The sequence below is a fragment of the Pristiophorus japonicus genome, chromosome 9 (assembly GCF_044704955.1).
Source record: "Pristiophorus japonicus isolate sPriJap1 chromosome 9, sPriJap1.hap1, whole genome shotgun sequence".
NCBI lineage: Eukaryota > Metazoa > Chordata > Chondrichthyes > Pristiophoridae > Pristiophorus > Pristiophorus japonicus.
Genome location: NC_091985.1, coordinates 33,823,829 through 33,845,878, shown reverse-complemented (window position 1 = coordinate 33,845,878; position 22,050 = coordinate 33,823,829). Strand labels below are relative to the sequence as shown.

At 46.2% G+C, this 22,050-nt stretch overlaps 1 protein-coding gene across 5 annotated transcripts in view; it reads left to right on the top strand.

Moving 5' to 3' along the window:
- Positions 1–20,837, top strand: part of ltbp1 (latent transforming growth factor beta binding protein 1) — a 456,945-nt gene extending 436,108 nt beyond the window's left edge. For all 5 annotated transcript variants that reach the window (XM_070889256.1, XM_070889254.1, XM_070889255.1 and 2 more), the window contains 3 exons: positions 6,311–6,472; positions 19,051–19,200; positions 20,122–20,837. In XM_070889256.1, the coding sequence (XP_070745357.1) occupies positions 6,311–6,472; positions 19,051–19,200; positions 20,122–20,291 (482 nt within the window). In that variant the 3' untranslated portion in view covers positions 20,292–20,837. The remainder of the gene's footprint in view (positions 1–6,310; positions 6,473–19,050; positions 19,201–20,121) is intronic.
- Positions 20,838–22,050: the final 1,213 nt, after the last annotated feature.

Sequence of the window (22,050 nt, the reverse complement as noted above, 5' to 3'; positions counted from 1 at the left end):
GCAGCGGAAAGAGCGTGCGGCAAACCAGTCCCACCCACCCTTTCCCTCAACGACTATCTGTCCCACCTGTGATAGAGACTGTGGTTCTTGTATTGGACTGTTCAGCCACCAAAGAATTCATTTTAAGAGTGGAAGCAAGTCTTCCTCGATTCCAAGGGACTGCCTATGATGATGATTGGTGTGTAATTGTTCTGCCTCCTGGTGCTTTCTCTCTGACTGGAGTTACCCCACAACGGAAACTGTTATTAAAAGTTGGCACGATTGTACAAATTTCATATTGTGAACTCCAACTGCCCTCTAGTGATTATTCTATTTAGGAAGCTTAAGGCGATGCAAAGTCTTCCCTCACAGTCTATGGGAAGCTAACGGCCAAAGTGCAACGAATGAGAGATTTCCCTTTGCCTTACAAAGACTTGCCGCTGAACTCGATACTGCACTTGTGTTGCTGGTGCAGTGCGTTCTTGAGCACTGATGTATTGAAGTGCATTATAAAATGGGCAAATATCCATTGGCGCACTGCTAGCCAGACACCTACAAGAAAGCTGCGGAGGCAGCACTTGCCTGAAGCCAGAGAGGAATTGATAGAAATTGGTCCTCGAGCTTCCACAGGCAGCTCGCCCAAAGGGAGTCGGCAACTTTGCACTGCCTACCTTGCCAGCAGCAGTTCTCATGTTAAGGCCCAAGAAGGGGTGTTTGGAGCAACCTGGGGGAGGGTGGGTGGAAGGAGGGCGGGTGGTCGTGACTCTTCTGGAGTCGGGGAACATTCATGCTATTCCTGGCTCCAAAGGAAGGTGTTGTTGTAGAAACAAGTATTTCAAAAACGTACCTTTGGTTGAAGGCCGCTGAAGCAGGACAGGCCTGACACCCCCTGGTCATGAGGTGATCAAATTGTCAAAGGGGTCCTTTGACAGGCTAAGGCTCCTAATTTACATATTCAAACGGCCTAACACCTGTTATAGGCATCCGAGTGGGACGCCTAAAGAATAAACCCCCGTTTTACACTCGAATTAAATACCAGTTTCTATCCTGTTGCTACCCACCGTCCTCCACTGGAACTGCACACATGTGAACCTTGGCCTCCTGGGATTGAATATCCTGATCAAACCCAGTGTCGATACTCACACATGAATAATAACCACTGGAGCAAGTACCCCAGCCAGGGGTGCACACTTTTGAGAGAAGGGGAGGGGTGAAAATTGGCAAGAATTTTTTTTTCAATTAAGGGTGGGGGTAAATCAGATGAACTTTTTTACCCAAAGACTAACGGACAGTGGAATAGGTCACTCGGGGAGACCTTTAAAATAGACAGCTTCTAAATGGGTTCAAGAGACAATTGTCTCTTTGTGTAGGGAGAAGGTGTTGATAGACAAGGGGGATAGGCGAGGATTGATATCCGGAAAAGGGACAGACTTGTTGGGCTTAAGGGCCTTTTCCTGTTCGAACGATTGTTCTGGGAGGTACGAGCAGCCTCGGGACACTGAATAACCTCTTCACCTAGTGAACAAAATGCTGGAAGCACTCAGCAGGTCAGGCAGCATCCGTGGAGAGAGGAACAAGTTGACGATTCAGGTCGATGACCTTCCGCCAGAACTTTGATTCCGTTCTCCATGGACACTCCGGACCCGCTGAGTGTTTCCAGCGTTCTCTTCAACAATTAAAAATAGGCTATTCGAGCGGTATTGCGGTTGGTGACACTCATTGAATTCGAGTTAACACCACCAGGATAGATAACAAGTGTGGGAGCACACCATAAATATCAACGGATAAGAGGATGGGGGCGGGTCAGATATCTGGTATTCGTAACAAAGTATAATATCAAGAGACTAACTCATGATTATGAGATTAGCGCAGAAACCACATCCTGCAGTACCAGCCAGTACCTAGTGGTTTATATAATCTATTGATGCTATTAGCTCCATGAATATAGCAGTGTGAATAGCTAGGAGCTTTGAGTTAAACCTTCAATCACTTTGTGCCTACTTTGTGTTGGGGATACGAAAAAATCAGTTTATTTATTCTTCATACGTGTGACCTTTCTTTCTAACTTCTCTTCCTTTTTTAAAAATCAGGTTCTTTGCTCTGTCCCTGCCTTTTTTTTCATTTAATTCCATACACCTGCTTAATAGCTTACATTTGACTTGCAATTTAGTTCCGAGAATTACTGGCCTCCCCCTGCGTTTTTGTTCTCTTGAAAATGGTACAGAGACTATTCCAGAATGTTTATTGAGTGAAAGACACGTCACCAGGCAAATTTTAGAAAAATAACTTGTTCCTTGGCTTAAAAATAAATCAGAGTGTTGGTACATTGCCTAAAAATTAGCGCCAGATCTTTCAGGAGTGGAGTTATGAAACTCTTACACGCAAAGGATGGTAGAAGTTTGGAACTCTTCCACAAATGACAGTTGATGCTATGCCAATTGTTCATTTAAAAACTGAGATTGAATGATTTTTGTTAACCAAAGATATTAAGGGATATGGGGCAAAGGTGGGTACATGGAGTTAGGTTGCAGATTGGCCATGATCTCATTGAATAGCAGAATAGGCTCAAGGGGTTGAATGGCCTACTCCTGTTCCTACGTTTTCTATGGCATACGTCAGATGATCTAAGGCCATGGACGTCAGAAAGTACGATTTCTGCTACTTGCTTTACCACATTAGGCGGTTCTTGCAGGTCCCACCCACCCATCCTAACTGGTGCAGTCTGAAAATCCTGTACTGTCAGTTAAAGCAGGCGAGCATTAAGATTAGCTGCTATGTTCGAAGACTACTGAATCCCGTTAGCACTACTGAATGGGATAAGCTGAGCAATGTTGCACTGCTGGCAGGGAGGGTGGGCTGGAGATAGGCCTACAAAACCCTTTCTCTGCTCTGACCTTCCCTCTAACTGAGAGTGCAGGTTTGCTGAGGTGACCCTAATACAACAGAAACAAGAAGAAAGACTTGCCTGTTATCCTGTGCGCCAATGAATCTTGGCGACTCAAAGGTGTGCGAATTGAGTTAATATTTGTAGGTGCAGTTAACCCAAGATATTTCAATAATTATATTATTTCATCTGTGGCATTTATTTCCGTTGCACTGTCGTGTATTTTAGAAATGCATGGAAATCAAAAATATCCCTTGTAACTTTGATTCTGTTTTGTTTTAAAGTACTACTAACATTGGGACTCTCTCGGATGGTATTCTGGCTTAAACCCCAACAAATTCCTGTCACTACACAGCAGCCAATTCAAAAATGATGCCAGCTGTGGACGCTTAACTTTCTCTTTCAAATTCAGAAGCTTCACTAGTAGGGAAAACGATTGTAGACCTCTACGGCCGCCACTAATTTCAATCTTTGCCTCCTGTCAGCAGCTCCCTGTTTTCAGTGTCAGCCCTGGTGGCTCAGAGCTAGCCCGGGCCAGAGCCTAACCATTTAATCTAGACTGACACTTCAACGCAATACTGAGGGAGTTGCCTGCATTGTTGGACGCACATGTCTTTCAGGTCAGACGTTAAACCGAGACCCCATCTGCTCTCTCGAGTGGACGTAAGAGATCCCGTAGCACTACATGAAGAACAGTAAGGAAAAGCATCCTGGCCCACATTTATTTCTCAACCACCACCAAAAAAACCCGCAGATTATTGGATCATTTATTGCACTGCTGTTTCTGGGACCTGGCTGTGCGCAAATTGGCTGCCATATTTGTCTACAAAATAACAGCAATTCTTCAAAAGCAATTCATTTGTCCCTAAAGTACTTGGGACATTCTGAGGCCATGAAAGGCGTTTTATAAAAGCTGTTTTTTTTTTTGTGTACAGGAATTTTTGGCTTTTAAGTCAGAAATTCCTGTAGACAATTCCTTCAAAAGTTGTACATATTTATAGGTACACAATAACACACACAGCTGCTGACTTTTGGATATGTAATTATTTTTTGCCATGGATTACACTTGAATGCAGTCACCTCTGCCTCTCCCTTTTCCCACTGTGAAGCCACATCTACACTGTACACACAAGGCATCACGGGGAGGTAGGGGAAGTCACATGTACACTGTACACACAGGGCATCACAGGGAGGTAGGGGAAGTCACATCTACACTGTACACACAGGGCATCACTGGGAGGTAGGGGAAGTCACATCTACACTGTACACACAGGGCATCACTGGGAGACAGGGGAAGTCACATCTACACTGTACACACAGGGCATCACTGGGAGGCAGGGGAAGTCACATCTACACTGTACACAGGGCATCACAGGGAGGCAGGGGAAGTCACATCTACACTGTACACACAGGGCATCACGGGGAGGTAGGGGAAGTCACATGTACACTGTACACACAGGGCATCACGGGGAGGTAGGGGAAGTCACATCTACACTGTACACAGGGCATCACGGGGAAGTAGGGGAAGTCACATCTACACTGTACACAGGGCATCACTGGGAGGTAGGGGAAGTCACATCTACACTGTACACACAGGGCATCACTGGGAGGCAGGGGAAGTCACATCTACACTGTACACACAGGGCATCACTGGGAGGTAGGGGAAGTCACATCTACACTGTACACACAGGGCATCACTGGGAGGTAGGGGAAGTCACATCTACACTGTACACACAGGGCATCACTGGGAGGTAGGGGAAGTCACATCTACACTGTACACACAGGGCATCACAGGGAGGCAGGGGAAGTCACATCTACACTGTACACACAGGGCATCACAGGGAGGCAGGGGAAGTCACATCTACACTGTACACACAGGGCATCACGGGGAGGTAGGGGAAGTCACATCTACACTGTACACACAGGGCATCATGGGGAGGTAGGGGAAGTCACATCTACACTGTACACACAGGGCATCACAGGGAGGCAGGGGAAGTCACATCTACACTGTACACACAGGGCATCACTGGGAGGTAGGGGAAGTCACATCTACACTGTACACACAGGGCATCACTGGGAGGTAGGGGAAGTCACATCTACACTGTACACACAGGGCATCACGGGGAGGTAGGGGAAGTCACATCTACACTGTACACACAGGGCATCACTGGGAGGCAGGGGAAGTCACATGTACACTACACACAGGGCATCATGGGGAGACAGGGGAAGTCACATCTACACTGTACACACAGGGCATCATGGGGAGACAGGGGAAGTCACATCTACACTACACATAAGGCATCACTGGGAGGCAGGGGAAGTCACATGTACACTACACACAGGGCATCATGGGGAGACAGGGGAAGTCACATGTACACTGTACACACAGGGCATCACTGGGAGGCAGGAGAAGTCACATGTACACTGTACACACAGGACATCACAGGGAGGCAGGGGAAGTCACATGTACACTGTACACACAGGACATCACAGGGAGGCAGGGGAAGTCACATGTACACTACACACAGGGCATCACAGGGAGGCAGGGAAAGTCACATCTACACTGTACACAGGGCATCACTGGGAGGCAGGGGAAGTCACATCTACACTGTACACGGCATCACAGGGAGGTAGGGGAAGTCACATCTACACTGTATACACAGGGCATCACTGGGAGGCAGGGGAAGTCACATCTACACTGTACACAGGGCATCACTGGGAGGCAGGGGAAGTCACATGTACACTACACATAAGGCATCACAGGGAGGTAGGGGAAGTCACATGTACACTGTACACACAGGGCATCATGGGGAGACAGGGGAAGTCACATCTACACTGTACACAGGGCATCACTGGGAGGCAGGGGAGTGGGATGCAGCTGGTAAAGTTTGCGGTTGATCTAAAATGAACTGATTGGTGGCACCAGATGTGCCTCATATAACTGATACTGTGGCACAGGGTGCCTTCCAGTGGGAGGGAAGGGCAGGGATGGGGAAGAAGAGTTCGCAGTTTGGTTTTAAATTCTTGAAATGAGTGTCTCAGACTAAACTGACCAGGTCCAAATTTAACGTGCGACAATTATGATGACTGTGTGCCAACTTTGGAGACGTTCTCAACATGTTTATTTGTATCCTGGTTTCACAGTCTTTGTTTTATTCATTCCTGGGATGTGGGCATCGCTGGCAAGGCCAGCATTTATTGCCCATCCCTAATTGCCCTTGAGAAGGTGGTGGTGAGCTGCCTTCTTGAACTGCTGCAGTCCGTGTGGTGAAGGTACTCCCACAGTGCTATTAGGGAGGGAGTTCCAGGATTTTAACCCAGCGATGATGAAAGAACGGCGAAATGTTGTCTGGTTGCAGGTGAACATATAAGCAGACATACACACTTATGGTACGTCAACTCTATTTCATTCTGCCATCCCTTTTCTTTTCTTTTCTTTAACTGCAGATGACTATGCACGACTTTGTAATCTTCCCGTTATTGGGAGACGGCAGGAATATGGCCAGGATGCATTGACGGCCTACCAGCCTGACTATTCAGTCGCAGCACCGGAATACGATTCGCAGCAGTCGCTTCGTGAACATCCGCCCTTCTTTGTAGACGGACCGTGTAAGTTGCACTCTCCTCGCAATGAAATACTGCATTTATTTTGTTTTTTTTTAAAGGGACAGGGCAACAAGTGCCTAAGTTAAATTTAGAAAAACCTAAAAGGTTCTGAAAGTAAGGGCGGGAGAATGGGATACAGTGGACAGCTCTGGCAGAGAGCCGGCACAGAAACGATGTAAGATTGTACGATGGTAAATCATTACTATGTAGATAAAGAGTGGCAGACATGTGATGGGCTGCGCAGGACATGCTGTTAAATATAGAATTTTGTCAGAATTTCCATTAAGTCAGGGCAGTGGCAGCTTTTGAGGGATTTGAGTAAGCAGAAAGGGGGTGTGGAGGAGTCTACCCTGCTGACCAATGGCCAATGAGTGAGTAAGGAAGGAAGGATTGATACACTAAGGTAGGATCTTTGGCCAGCTTTGCTGAAAGTGCGAGAGATGAGAAAGCGAGTCTTACCTTGGCACTGCTGGTGAGATCATTAAACTTCCTGTGGCACTACAGCCAGGTTTGAATGAGAATGCTGATGGCGTTAACATTTTGTCCCACCTCTTGCCTTGCCATGGTACCCGTCCACCATCCGTGGAGTGGGGGACCTTCCTTATGATGTTAGCTCGCTCCACAAGCATCTCCACCTCAGGGCCCTGCTGAAACTCGTGTTGCCTGCTGCCCCCACAGTGCTGCTCCTCTCTGTCCCTCACAAACAAAAGTAACACCTCTTTAAGCTGCTGCAGCCCTTTAAGAGCCCGCAGCTGAGGCGGCTTTCCCCCTCCGAATCAATGAGCACGTTGCACGCTGGCTGCCTGCCTCGAGCTTGCTAAAGGTGGGTACCCCCCTCCCACCCCCCCCATCGACTTACCACTCCCGTCACCCCTACCTCACCCACTTATCATTCAGCGAATAAATGGCTCCCTATTTCATCTGGTCGGGGGAATCAATGAGGAGACGTCATCAACTTAAAACAATCACTGCCAGAGTGAGGAGGACAGAGGTTAGGAGAAACCTCTTCACACAGAGGGTTGTTGGAGCTTGGAATTCTGGAGCAGTTGAGGCGGAGATCACGACACCTTTTCAGGGAAGAGTGGGTAAACATTTAAAACAAAGGGAGGTACGGGGCAATGAGGAGGGAGTGGGGCAATGGGATTTGTTTGCATTGCTCTAGCAAAGAGCCAGCGCAGCAAATGGCCTCCTTCTGTGCTGAAAGTGTCTACGGTTTCACAAAATCCTACAGCAGCCTGCTTTAACAAGATGGTCAAATGGGTCTGCATAGTGATTAATGATGTGTAAGGCATGTTAAACACTGGAAAATATATCTGTTAATGACCTTCCTTAGAATGGAAATTCACTTATCTCTGAGGGGGAAATAACTAAAGTGACACGTATGATACTCTTGTTCATTCATTGTCACTTATGGACGTAAAGGAGAGAATTGAGCCAGATCTGGAAAACTGGGAGAATTTCTCCTCCGGCCCCAAGTAGGGTCACTAACCCTGCAGGATTGTCTGGGAGACCCCAGGAATTAAAGACTATTCTCCAGGACTCTGCTACGAGCAACGCTGGGAGAAAAATCATACAGACTTTAAAAGAAAATGCATAATTTTCTTTGAACATTTTTATTTATTAGTCATAAAGTTATTGGAGGCGGGATTAAAAATGCTGTTTGACAGACAGTCAAGCATCATCCAATCGGGTCATTAAGAGCCTGTTTGCTTTCCAATCGATGTGAGAAGGAGGGGTGCTGCAATGATTGACATGTCAGGCGTCCAATGGCGGGGATGAGACGATTGAAGGCCGGAGATCATGTGATGAAACCTCCGGGAATACCTCCAACCAGAGCTGGCAACCCTACCCCAGCCCACAATGCTACAACCATGTCTTGGCGGCCTTCTGAAGGTGTGCTGCCATCTTCCGTCCGAAGGTACTGTGAGTAACTTTCAGTGATTCGTGTACACCCAGGTCCCTCTGAACACCAACATTTCCCAATCTCTCACCATTTAAAAAGTATGCTGTTTTTCTAGTTTTCCTACCAAAGTGGATAACTTCACATTTCTCCACATTATATTCCATTTGCCATGTTCTTGTCCACTCACTTAGCCTGTCTATATCCCCTTGAAGTCTCTTTGCATCCTCCTCACAACTTGCAGTCCCACCTAGCTTTGTATCAGCAAACTTGGATATATTACATTTGGTCCCTCATCCAGGTTGTTGATGTAGATTGGGAATAGCTGGGGCCCAAGCACCGATCCTTGCGGTACCCCACTAGTCACTGCATACAGTTCTGGTCGCCATATTATAAAAAGGATATAGAGGCACTGGAGAGGGCGCAGAGAAAATTTACAAGGATGATATCAGAAATGCGAGGGTATACATATCAAGAAAGGATAAACAGGCCGGGTCTCTTTTCTCTTGAAAAAAGAAGGCTGAGAGCTAAACTAATAGAGGTCTTTAAAATTATGAAAAGTTTTGTTAGAGTGGATTCAGAGAGAATGTTTCCACTTGTGGGGAAGAGCATAACTAGAGGCCATCAATATAAGGTAGTCACCAAGAAATCCAATAGGGAATTCAAAAGAAACTTCTTTACCCTAAGAGTGGTGAGAATGTGGAACTTGCTACCACAGGGAGTGGTTGAAGCCAATAGTATTAATGCATTTAAGGGGAGGCTAGACAGGCATATGAGGGAGAAGGGAATAGAGGGTTATGCTCCACTTGAGCCTCGTCCCATCTTTCCTCATCTTATAGATTGAGATGAGGAAAGATGGGAGGAGGCTCGAGTGGAGCATAAACCCTGACATGGAGTGGTTAGGCCGAATGACCTGTTTCTGTGTCATATATCCTATGTAATCCTATATCTAGTAGTGACCAAGGTCACCACCTCCTGCACTGCTGTCTTCTGGGCAGGGTGACATGCAGCGCCAAACCTACCTTAGGCAGCAGCATTGTGCTCGCTGGGCAAGAGGGAGTTTGGTGCTCCCACAGACCGTTTCCTGCCTCGACGTTGGCTTTTGTCATGCGCTGTAGTTCGCCAGGCCCTTCATACAACACTTGGAGAGGCGGCCGAACAATTTCCATTCCCCGTGCAATCTTCAGAAAGCCAGCCAACAATTTTATTCCCCATGTGCAACCACTCGGGTTAAGGACTCGCACCCCTTTAAAACCCAGCCGGCGCCCTCGAAGGGCAGCTGGCATGCCATGATATTCTTCCCATCTCTGCCCTTGTTGCTGAGCGAGCTCCCAACGAGAGGCCCAGGCCTGGCCGGGACCTCCCCACAAATATTAAACAAGTGCTGACCTTAGATGATGCCAAAAGGGAAGTTGTTTCCAACTCGTGTGGGCACAAATCTAGCAGAGTGCGATCCCACAGGCAGGACCAGAACATTCACTCCACGGTTTCAGTCTTTTTTTCAAAGTTTGATTATAGATTAATGATCTCTGACGGAGTTTTTTATTAAGTAAAAAAGATCTCCCTCTTTAAGTAGATGGGGGAAAGAAAAAAGCTGTAAATGGTGGAAATCTGATGAATAAAAGAAGATGGTGAAAATACACAGTAGGTCAGTCAGCATCTGGCAGAGAAGAATATTGAAGTTGCATGATCAGCCATGATCATATTGAATGGTGGTGCAGGCTCGAAGGGCTGAATGGCCTACTCCTGCACCTACTTTCTATGGGCCCAAGTTTCCACATGATTTGCGCCTGATTTTTAGGAGCAACTGGTGGAGAACGGACTATCTTAGAAATCGCAATTCTCCACATTTTTTTTTCTGCAGTTCTAGTCAGTTAGAACAGTTTCACTTTGGAACAGAATTTTTTCTTCAAAAGGGGGCGTGTCCGGCCACTGACGCCTGATTTCAAAGTTTCCACAGTGAAAACGTACTCCAAACTAAAGTAGAATGGAGCAAGTGAAGATTTTTGTAGAACTGAAAAAACCTTGTCTACACATTAAAAAATCAGGCGCAGGTTACAAATTAGGCGTCCAGAACGAGGTGGGGGGGGAGGGGGGGGGAAGGGAAGTCATTAAATTCTATAATAAATCCTTATTTATACTTATACAAATATTATACAAATAAATCCAACCTGAATAAAAATTTATAAGCAAAGAAAAAATTAAATAAACCATCTTCCTACCTGTGTGAAAGTGCTTCAGGCAGGGAGAATGCTGCAGGAAGCCTCACAAGTTGAGGCAGCCGTTCGTTCCCGCGGGTGGGGGGGGGGGGAGGGAAACGGCTGCCTCAACTTTCTGAGGCTTCCTGCAGCCTTCTCGCTGCTGCAAGAAGCCTCAGTGCTGATGGCAATGTGCTTTTATTAAAAAAATGTTCAGAAATTAAACAGCTACAAAGAACTACAAAAATGGGCGAGTGCCAATGTTTCCTTCACACTGCGCGTCCGCGAACGCTCCAACACGCACGCGCAGGGTTGCCGGCAGGAAAAAAACTAATTTAAATGGTACCCGCCCACTCCCACTTACAAAATCGGCGCGAGTGGTAGGCTCCGCCCCCCTGGGCGCCGCGCCAAGCAGACATGGAGCTGCAGGGCGCTCCAGAATCACGCATTTTTTTTCCGGCGCCGTTTTCGGCATGAAAAACGGGCGCCCAGCTCGGAGGGGCGCCCGTTTTTTATCGTGTGGAAACTTGGGCCCTATGTTTCTATGATCATGGCTGATTATGCAACTTCAGTACCCCATTCCTGCTTTCCCTCCATACCCCTTGATCCCTTTAGCTGTAAGGGCCACACCTAACTCCCTTTTGAATATATCTAACAAACTGGCCTCAACAACTTTCTGTGGTAGAGAATTCCACAGGTTCACCACTCTCTGAGTGAAGAAGTTTCTCCTCATCTTGGTCCTAAATGGCTTACCCCTTATCCTTAGACTGTGACCCCTGGTTCTGGATTTCCCCAACATCGGGAACATTCTTCCTGCATCTAACCTGTCCAATCCCGTCAGAATTTTATGTTTCTATGAGATCCCTCTCATTCTTCTAAATTCCAGTGAATACAAGTCCAGTTGATCCAGTCTCTCCTCATATGTCAGTCCTGCCATCCCAGGAATCAGGCTGGTGATCCTTCCCTCAATAGCAAGAACGTCCTTCCTCAGATCAGGAGACCAAAACTGAACACAATATTCCAGGTGTGGCCTCACCAAGGCCCTGTACAACTGCAGTAAGACTTGCAGTTGTACAGAACTCTTGTCTCTGGATCATTATTCCAGGCCTCTGGATTACCACATCACCGCTATGCTACCATTCCCGTGCAGGTGAAGGTCAGTGTAGTCTACTGTACAGCACGCCATCAGCCTGAGACAGGCAGTCCAGGCAGCTGGCTCATCAGCTGTTAACCCGACTCACCACCTCTTCCAGGCTCCGACCTGATTTATAATAACTCATGATTTATCATCTGTTTCCACGTCAAGTAGCGACATCTAAACATATCGTATAGAATGCCGGACTGCTTATTAATGCTGGACTTGATGTGTGGCCAGATGAGATATTGCGGGCTAGAAATTTGGTTTGGTATTTTTCCTCCAAAATTACCGTTTTCGCTTCGCTACCGCTAGTGGGCCAGAAATTCAACCTTTAATTTGCACAGCGGTAAAAATCGGCGTTGCACGAGGATTCGCGGCGCAAACCGCGATCTTCGCCAACTTTAGTCCGAGGCTGATACCGCTGCGAGAGAGGCCTTGGGAGGGCGGAAAAACACAAAAAAAAAAAAAAATTGGAAAAAAAAATTCACAAAACATTGAGAAGACACTTAGCTATCGAATCGCTGAAAAAAAAACTTTTAACTTACCTTTTTTGCAGGTCTTCATACTTACCGGTGCTGACAGGGCAGGATGGCAGGGTTTTCCCTGTCGGCATTCTGAGCGCAGAATACGGGTGCGGAGAGAGTCAAATTTTTGGCGCGAACGCTTTTTCGGGTCTTGCATGGTGGCGCTCCTCTCCCCAGCGGGACATAGAAAGTGACGCCACAAAACGTCACTGAATTTCCCGCCAACCATTTTTTCGCCAAATATGGTGAAATATCATCAAAACCCGGTTGCAAAGTCGACGAATTTCTAGCCCACATGTATGGTTTCAATTCATTTTGTGATAAAAAATATTAATCTGATGGGGTGGTGGGTTATCGAATCCACAGACCACTGTTGCCATCTTGTGGCCACATGCAGGTCAGATTCTCACGTTCTGGAGATCCGATCCACATCTTGCGTCAAAGCATTAAGATGGAACTCACCTAAACAAAACAAAGTGCCATCATTTATTTGAAGCTTAATTAATGAGAAAATACATTTTGCGCATGGACTTTATGATGAAATTAAAATGTTAATTTTTATCCCCGGGCGAAGGCGAGAATATGAGCTACTCGTTTCTTCCCCTCTTTCCCACTCCTTCAAAAATCATCTCTTCCTCATTCCTACTCACTTCAACACACAAATTTGATTCTCACCCTCTCCAACGCCTCCCCTCGCCCCCCCCCCCCCCCCCCCTGTTCTGGCCCTGATACATAAGAACATAAGAATTAGGAACAGGAGTAGGCCATCTAGCCCCTCGAGCCTGCTCCGCCATTCAACAAGATCATGGCTGATATGGCCGTGGACTCAGCTCCACTTATCCGCCCGCTCCCTGTAACCCTTAATTCCCTTATTGGTTAAAAATCTATCTATCTGTGACTTGAATACATTCAATGAGCTAGCCTCAACTGCTTCCTTGGGCAGAGAATTCCACAGATTCACAACCCTCTGGGAGAAGAAATTCCTTCTCAACTCGGTTTTAAATTGTCTCCCCCCCGTATTTTGAGGCTGTGCCCCCCAGTTCTAGTCTCCCCGACCAGTGGAAACAACAATGATGCCGTTATATTTATCTCAATTACAAGAAGTATGGTTATTTTTGATATTTGTTCTTTCTCCCCTCACGGATGTCCTCCTCTGCTGAAGACATTGACTCATTGCTGGGGAGGGCTGCCCAGCTGGTGATCAGCCTCCACAAGTGGCTATTATTCATGTGTGAGGCCTGACAGTGTGTGTTGGCAGTGTAGTCCTTTCATCCTCACAGATTTCCTCCCCCTCCTCGTCTCCTGAAGACACTGACTCATTGCTGGGTATGGTTCCACAGTGGGTGTCTTGAACAGGCAGTGCATCACCTAACATCCGTCTACCGGCAGGGACCGCTGAATAGTGCTCGGGTGGGCGACCATTGCCGGTTTCCCCTCCCGTTCTAGGCTGTCACCGAGCCTTCAAACTCCTAGGTCCCATTCTCTGAGGTTTCCCTCCCTACGTATTGCTACCTCTCCTTCTTTAGGACTTTCCTTAAAACCCAGCTCTTTAACCGGTAGCTGTTTGTTCACCCTCCTCCTAATCGCTCCATTTTTGGCTCAGCCCCCATTTTTCCTCGCACTTCTGCGACACGCCTTGGAACGTTTTTCGACATTTAAGGCCCGTTATCAATGCAAGTTGTTGTTGTTGTTGTAACTGCAAAATCAAGCACTAGAGCTGTGTAAACCGATAAAAGGAGAAAATGCTGGAAACACTCGCCATGTGTGCAGAGAGAAATAGGTACTGTGTTAGCACCTAATGTTTAATGATGACGATTTATCAGCATCTCGAACGTGTTGATTAGCCTAGGCCCAGGCAACTGAAGGCTCGGCCACCAATGGTTGAGCAATTATAATCAGGGATGCTCAAGAGGGCAGAATTAGAAGAGCGCTGACATCTCGGCGGTGCGGGGGCGGGGGGGGGGGGCTGGTGGGGGCTGGTTGTGGAGCTGAAGGAGATTACAGAGATAGGGAGGGACGAGGCCATGGAGGGGTTTGAAAACAAGGATGAGAATTTTGAAATCGAGGCGTAGCTTAACCGCGAGCCAATGTAGGTCAGCGAGCACAGGGGTGATGGGTGAACTTGGTACAAGTTAAGACACGGGCAGCCGAGTTTTGGATCACCTCTAGTTTACGTAGGGGAAAATGTGGGAGGCCAGCCAGGAGTGCATTGGAATAGTCAAGTCTAGAGGTCACAAAGGCATTGATGAGGGCTTCAGCAGCGGATGAGCTGAGGCAAGGGCGGAGATGGGCAATGTTACAGAGGTGAAAATAGGCGGTCTTAGTTATGCTGTGGATATGTAGTTGAAAGCTTATTTCAGGGCCAAATATGACACCAAGTTTGCGAACAGTCTGGTTCAGCCTCAGACAGAAATTGAGGAGAGCGCCGGAGTCAGTGATTAGGGAACGCAGTTTGTGGCGGGGACCGAAAACAATGGCTACGGTCTTCCCAATATTCAATTGGAGAAAATTTCTGCTCATCCAGAACTGGATGTCGGACAAGCAGTCTGACAATTTCGAGACTGTGGAGGGGTCGAGAGAACTGGTAGTGAGGTAGAGCTGGGTGTCGTCAGTGTACATGTGGAAGCGGATGCTGTGTTTTGGGATGATGTCGCCAAGGGGCAACATGTAGGTGAGAAATAGGAGGGGGCCACAGATATATTATTTAGATTACCTATCTTTCATGCCTCATACCTGAGGTATTATTTTGGGTTAATAACATAAACTTAGTTAAAAGCGACAAGCTGTGTCTTCCACATGGGTCACTGGCTGCCCAAATAGCATTACTTTAGTGATATTCTCTTCTTTCCCGTATTCTCTTTCTTATTATTCTCTCATCTACTTTCTTCTGCTGCACCTCCCAGCTCCACATTCAGGTAAGTATGTTTAAAAATCTCCCCTTTTTGATGGCGGTCCCTTTAAGGACCGCCTGTTAAGCTGCCAGCGCTAGCTGCCTCAGGGCAAGCCACGATTGCAGAGGGGGCCTCGACAAGGTGGTAGGCCCCTTAAAAGAAGTGGCTGCAGGGATAGTGGATGCATTGGTTGTAATCTACCAAATTCCCTGGATTCTGGAGAGGTCCCAGTGGACTGGAAAACTGCAAATGTAACGCCCCTATTTAAGAAAGGAGGGGGACAGAAAGCAGGCAACTATAGACCAGTTAGCCTAACGTCTCTCATTGGGAAAATGCTGGAGTCCATTATTAAGGAAGCAGTTGCAGGAACTGACTTTGCTTGACTTTATTATGATTTTCTAAAATCATAATACAGTCAAGCAGAGTCAGCATGGTTTTATGAACGGGAAATCATGTTTGACAAATTTGCTGGAGTTCTTTGAGGATGTAAAGAGCAGGGTAGATAAGGGGGAACCAGTGGATGTGGTGTATTTGGATTTCCAGAATGCATTCGATAAGGTGCCACATAAAAGGTTACAGCACAAGATACGAGCTCACGGGGTTAGGGGTAATATTTTGCACGGATAGAGGATTGGCTAACTAATAGAAAACAGAGAGTCGGGATAAATGGGTCATTTTCAGGTTAGCAAACTGTAACTAGTGGGGTGCCACAGGGATCAGTGCTGGGGCCTCAACTATTTACAATCGATGTTAATGACTTGGATGAAGGGACTGAGTGTAATGTAGCCAAATTTGCTGATGATACAAAAATAGGTGGGAAAGCAAATTGTGTGGCGGATGCAAAGAATCTACAAAGGGGTATAGATAGGCTAAGTAAGTGTGCAAAAATCTGGCAGATGGAGTATAATGTGGGAAAATATGAGGTTATCCACTTTGGCAGAAATAATAGAAAAACAAATTATAATTTAAATGGAGATATTGCAAAGTGCTGCAGTACAGAGAGACCTGGGGGTCCTTGTACATGAAACACAAAAGGTTAGCATGCAGGTACAGCAAGTAATCAGGAAGGCAAATGGAATCTTGGCCTTTATTACAAGGGGGATGTATAAAAGCAGAGAAGTCCTGCTACAATTGTACAGGGTATTGGGTGAGTCCATACCTAGAGTACTGCGTACAGCTTTGTCTTATTTAAGGAGGGATATACTTGCACTGGAGGCAGTTCAGAGAAGGTTCACGAGGTTGATTCCTGAGATGAAGGCATAGTATTATGAAGAAAGATTGAGCAGGTAGGACCTATACTCATTGCAGTTTAGAAGAATGAGAGGTGATCTTATTGAAACATATAAAATTCTGAAGGGGCTTGACAAGGTAGATGCAGAGAGGATGTTTCCCCTCGTGGAGGAATCTAAAACTGTTGGGCATAATTTCAGAATAAGGGATCGTACATTTAAAGCGGAAATGAGGAGGAATTTCTTCTCTCAGAGGGTCGTGAATCTTTGGAATTCTCTACCCCAGAGAGCTGTGGAGGCTGGATCATTGAATATATTTAAGGTGGAGATAGACAGATTTTTGAGCGGTAAGGGAGTAAAGGGTTATGGGGAGCGGGCGGGGAAGTGGAGTTGAGTCCTTGATCAGATCAGCCATGCTCTTATTGAATGGCGGAGCAGGCTCGAGGGGCCAGGTGGCCTACTCCTGCTCCTAGTTCTTATGTTCTTATTCGCATATGTAAAGGGACAAATGCCTGTTTCAGGCGCGGCCTCTAGATGCCTATATTTTTGCTTATACCAACATGGCGGGTGGTGCACTTCCGGCCCGTAATGTGCCTGCACTTCCTGCATGCCACATTGGAGGCTAGGCGCCCATTTAACGCCTGAAAAATGGGCGCAGCGCCATCAAATTTCTAGGCCACTTTGTTGCACATACAGGAGTAAGGCAGTCTTTGAGACCACACCTGGACTACTGTGCACAGTTTTGATCTCCTTATTTAAGGAAGAATATACTTGCCTTAGCTCTGCCTGGAGTGTCTTTGGAAGAGGTTGACAACACTGTTATCAAGTGCAGTACATCATTCTTCACACAGTACAGAAGAATCCAATTGTGTTGTATTTTTTTCAGTATATTGCGGAGTATTTCTCAGAGCTATTGTGCTTGGTAAATGGCGAGAACTATTAAATGTTGGTGTTCAGAGAGATTTGGGTGTTCTATTACAAGAAACACAGAATTAGCATGCAGGTACAGCAAGCAATTAGGAAGGCAAATGGCATGTTGGCCTTTATTGATAAGAGGGTTGGAGTACAAGAGTAAGGCAGTCTTTGAGACCACTCCTGGACTACTGTGCACAGTTTTGATCTCCTTATTTAAGGACGGATATACTTGCCTTTGCGGTAGGGCAAAGAAGGTTCACTGGGTTGATCCCTGGAATGAGAGGGTTGCCTATGAGGAGAGATTGAGTAGATTGGTCCCATACTCTCTGGAGTTTAGAAGAATTGGAGGTGATCCCATTGAAACATGCAAGATTCTGAGGGGGATTGACACGATAAATGCTGAGAGGTTGTTTCCCCTGGCTGGAGAGTCTAGAACTGGGGGCGCAGTCTCAGGATAAGGGGCCAGCCTTTTAAGACTGAGATGGGGAGGAATTTCTTCACTCAGGGTTGTGAATCTTTGGAATTCTCTACCCTAGTCGTTGAGTATATTCAAGACTGAGATAGATAAAAGTTTTGGACTCCAGAGGAATCAAGGGATATTGGGGAGCGGGCGGGAAAGTGGAGTTGAGGTCGAAGATCAGCCATGATCTTATTGAATAGCGGAGCAGGGTCGAGGGACCCTAGGGCCTAGTCCTGCTCCTAATTCTTATCATCTTACTGCCTTTGTCCCTTCCGACACGGTGTGCTTGGCCAGCTCCCTAGGCAGCAGCAGCAGGAGCGTGGCGGTCTGGATCTCCCGGGAGCTGATGGTGCGGCATTTGTTGTAATGGGCCAGGCTGTAAGCTTCGAAAATATCGCTCATAGTGCTCATGGCCTTGACGGAGATGCCGGTGCCAAGGTGAACCTGCTTCATCGCTTTGTAGAAGATAGATGGAGTAACTTTTCTTCCTCAACCTTTTCCGCTTCTTGCTGCCCTTGGCTGGCGATTTATTCTGTTTTCTTGGTGCCCTACTTGGGAGTCAGCGGCTCCTGGGAAGCTCATTCTGGTCCCGCTATTCTGTCACTGATGTGGATTGAATTTCACAGTCTCGGTACAATTACTACATGGTATTTGTCTTTGTTACTTGATGCAAACTGTTACAACAGTAAAGACAACACGAACGACAATATCCTTTCTGTACTGTTATTTAATTAGCTAAATCCACGTGCGTGGTAATGCAAGCTGGGAAGTACAAAGGACAACAGGAGCCTTTATTGTAAATGCAATAGAGTGTGTTTTATAGCATCCTAAAGACTCCTGACCCCACTTTATCTCCAGTACTAATGGATCATTGCAAAAACTATCTGGTGGTTGTTGCGGCACTGACATTTGAGACATTTGTTATCTCGGAGTCCACAAGCCCACTTTCCAGTAAATCTAACTCCCTTATCCGTTGGTAGGTCTGCAAAAGCAGTTGTTGTTAGTCACCAAGATCTGGGAGTTGCTGTTGAGCAGTGTAAAGGCAGAACGGCAGCTCATGGATGACAGCCTCTCAGAATCCGAACAAAACAATTAGCCGTGTAAAAGCTGACCTCTTTCTGCAGCTCTGCAGAGCTGCCATGTGACTGGACCAAATATCTGGGTGCCATTTCCATGGGAGCGTATCCAATCGTAGATTGACAGACAGCACATGTGAAATACCATCACGGCAGTTTGAGAATCCTGTTGGGTTTCACCTCCGGGTTGCGACCCGGATGCGTTGGACTTGTATCTGTTGTTCATGGCTGCGCTCACTTTGCTCCACAGATCCGTTTGAGAGTTTTGAGGGTCTGCAGGCGGAGGAATGTGCCATCCTGAACGGCTGCGAGAATGGACGCTGTGTCAGGGTGCAGGAAGGGTACACATGCGACTGCTACGATGGTTACCAGCTGGACATAACCAAGCTGGAATGTGTTGGTAAGAGCAGCCGCAAGGCACCCTGTTCAAAATGGAAATGTAATCCTTTAGTACACAAGAAGCTCCTTCTCCAACATTATCATTGATCGGAGTGGGAGCTGTGAGATTTCCACCAATCTCAAAGGATCACAGTGGGATAGGTATTCGTGTACCTGTGTATCTTGATGGGCTGATGTGCTGCCCATACTGTGATAGTAGTTCTCATTCTCACCTTGCCCTCTGCTACCCCCACACCCCCCCCCAAAAAAAAACAAATGCAGTGCTTGCTGAGTGGCTATAGGTGGGCAACTACTAGCATCTAGATTTAAGCTGACACAATTCGATTAGGAACATAGGGATGGGAATAACCCATTCAACCCCTCGCGCCTGTTCCACCATTCAATGAGATCACGACTGATCTGTATCTCCATCTACCCATCTTGGTTCTGTAATCCTTAAAACCTTTGCCTAACAAAAATCTTATCAATCATAGTTCTGAACATTTCAATTGACCCCCAGCCTCAACTGCTTTCTGGGGGAGAGAGTTCCAGATTTCCACTACCCTTTGTGTGAAGAAGTGCTTCCTGACCTCACTCCTGAATGGCTTGGCTCTGATTTGAATGTTACGTCCCCTTGTTGTGGACTGCCCCATTTATGAGGCTTCAGAGGCATCAGTGGTGCGAGAGGGTGTTCCCCTCACCTTGGGCTGTGTCTAAGGTAGAGCCCCTAGCAGTGCATGCAGCTTCGTAAGACTGATCATTAGCCTCTAATTGAATGTAAAGAAGTAATTTTCTCCCAGCATTTGTAAGTAGCTTCCTTGTCAAAATGTTCAATTAAGGACGCAATGATAAAATTCTCTCTAATTAGCATCTTGCTGTAAAATGAGGCTTGTTTAATAGGTATGTGATTCCTTGTGCTTTTTTTTCTGCCTCCACACTTCAGACGTTAATGAATGTATCGAGCTCAATGACAAAATGTCACTGTGTCGGAACGCCAAATGCATCAACACCGATGGATCCTACAAGTGCGTGTGTCTGCTAGGCTACGTCCCCTCGGAGCAGCCCAATTACTGTGTAACTACAGAGACAGAGAAAGAGTCTAAGCTGGAGTAATTTGCGAAGAGCTTGGCCCCACCTGTGCAAATCCCACACCCTGCTCTGCTCTCCGCAAACACGCAAAGTGCAAACACTCGACCCGCCCCCTCCACTTCTCCATCTCCACTCAACCCTCCCCTTCCAAAAATCAAAACAAAAAAAGGAGAAATTGCCTGACGTGAAGAGTTTATCATTAGTGGCTGATGCCCTCGAGGAAGGGGAGGCCAAATGAACATATCACTTCCTCAAAAAGATGGGGAATAAGCCCGATTCTACCAATGAACAGAAAGACCAAATGGATTCCTGTTGTGCTTTTCCTTTTGGTATGGAAAGGAAAGCCCTCTCAATAAACTAAGAGTAAGGACATGCAAAGCGAGAAAGCAAGCCACATCTACAGTCATTCACACAAAATAGTATTTGTTATTAGCACAAGGTTTACACTATGTATAACAGCGGTGAAAATATTTTGTATTACTGTTATAAGGCGTATTTGATAAAGCGCAGTATGTGTTATACTGCTTCGACTTTAGAGTTTTATGACAAATGTAAATTCTTTGATAGCAACTTATAGTCCTTTTGTATGTTTTTTTTTAAAAAGGTTGTGCTATTCTGTGTCTGGAACATTGGTCAGTGACAGTTCTTACCTTGCTCAATGCCTGCCCTGTGGAGCAGGCATGTCGTTACCATAAGGTTTTTTTTTTTAAAAAAAAAGATAAGTTTTATACAACCGTGGCAGTGTGAAGTTCTTGGTTATGTTCTCCACACATTATATACTGCACTACAACCACACAGTTCAAACTTGCCAAGTCGCAAAGCTGCTACAGGACAGCCAGAGGATACATGATGTGTACACTTACACTGAGAAACAAAAGAACCAGATTATTGTATTGTAATTTGTAAATTGAAAAAAACACAAGCAAATAGCTCTTGTATGATCATCTTAAAGCATAGTAAGCTGTATTCTAAACCTCTGTAAAACCTATAAATAAATCACTTATGTAAGTGTACCGATTTGCCTCTCCTGAAGCAGTAAAAGAACGGGCGCGGATCGAGACGTGCAAGGCACTGGGACACGTTTTCACGGTTCTGTGGGTGATTTTAGCCAGGGCCACTGGTTTTCAGCTGGATGAGTAAGCCAAATTCCATTTTCTTTAAACAGGATTCCGGGATTTGGGGAAAGGAATTCTGTGACTCCATCTAATTGTATGGACGACTGCAAAAGTGTAATTCCATTTTTTCCATAGGATTTCAGTGGGGGTTTTTTTTGCAGGGGGTGTAGACGGGGTCACATTCCATCGTAATGTCTTTATCCCATGAAAACCATAAACCAATGAATAGCCATGATTTTAGCTTAACTGGCTGGTGAATTAATGTTCTGATGCAATGGAGATTGACTGTTTGCCATGAAAGAGACTTCACAGCCCTGCTGTTTATTGTGTCTATAAAACATGAAGCTTGGGACACAGACTTCCAATGTAAGAAGCAAAAGTGTTTTTTTATTCATGTCCAGCTATTTAAAGAACACGTTTTGTTGAGTGCGTAGAACAGCTGTGTCCACTTGAGTTGTACCAGGCATCAATAAGATCCAAGTTGGCCACTTGCTAAATCATTAATGTACATTAGAGACTAGTGCACTGGGCAGCTTGCTCCCATCCCCACATAACTGGTCTAACAAGTGTCCATTGTTTTCTCTCATTCAGCCAATTTCTTGGCCATACCTAAGATTTACCCTGAATTCCCCCTGCTTTGAACTCAATTAATAGCCTTCGTGTGGAAG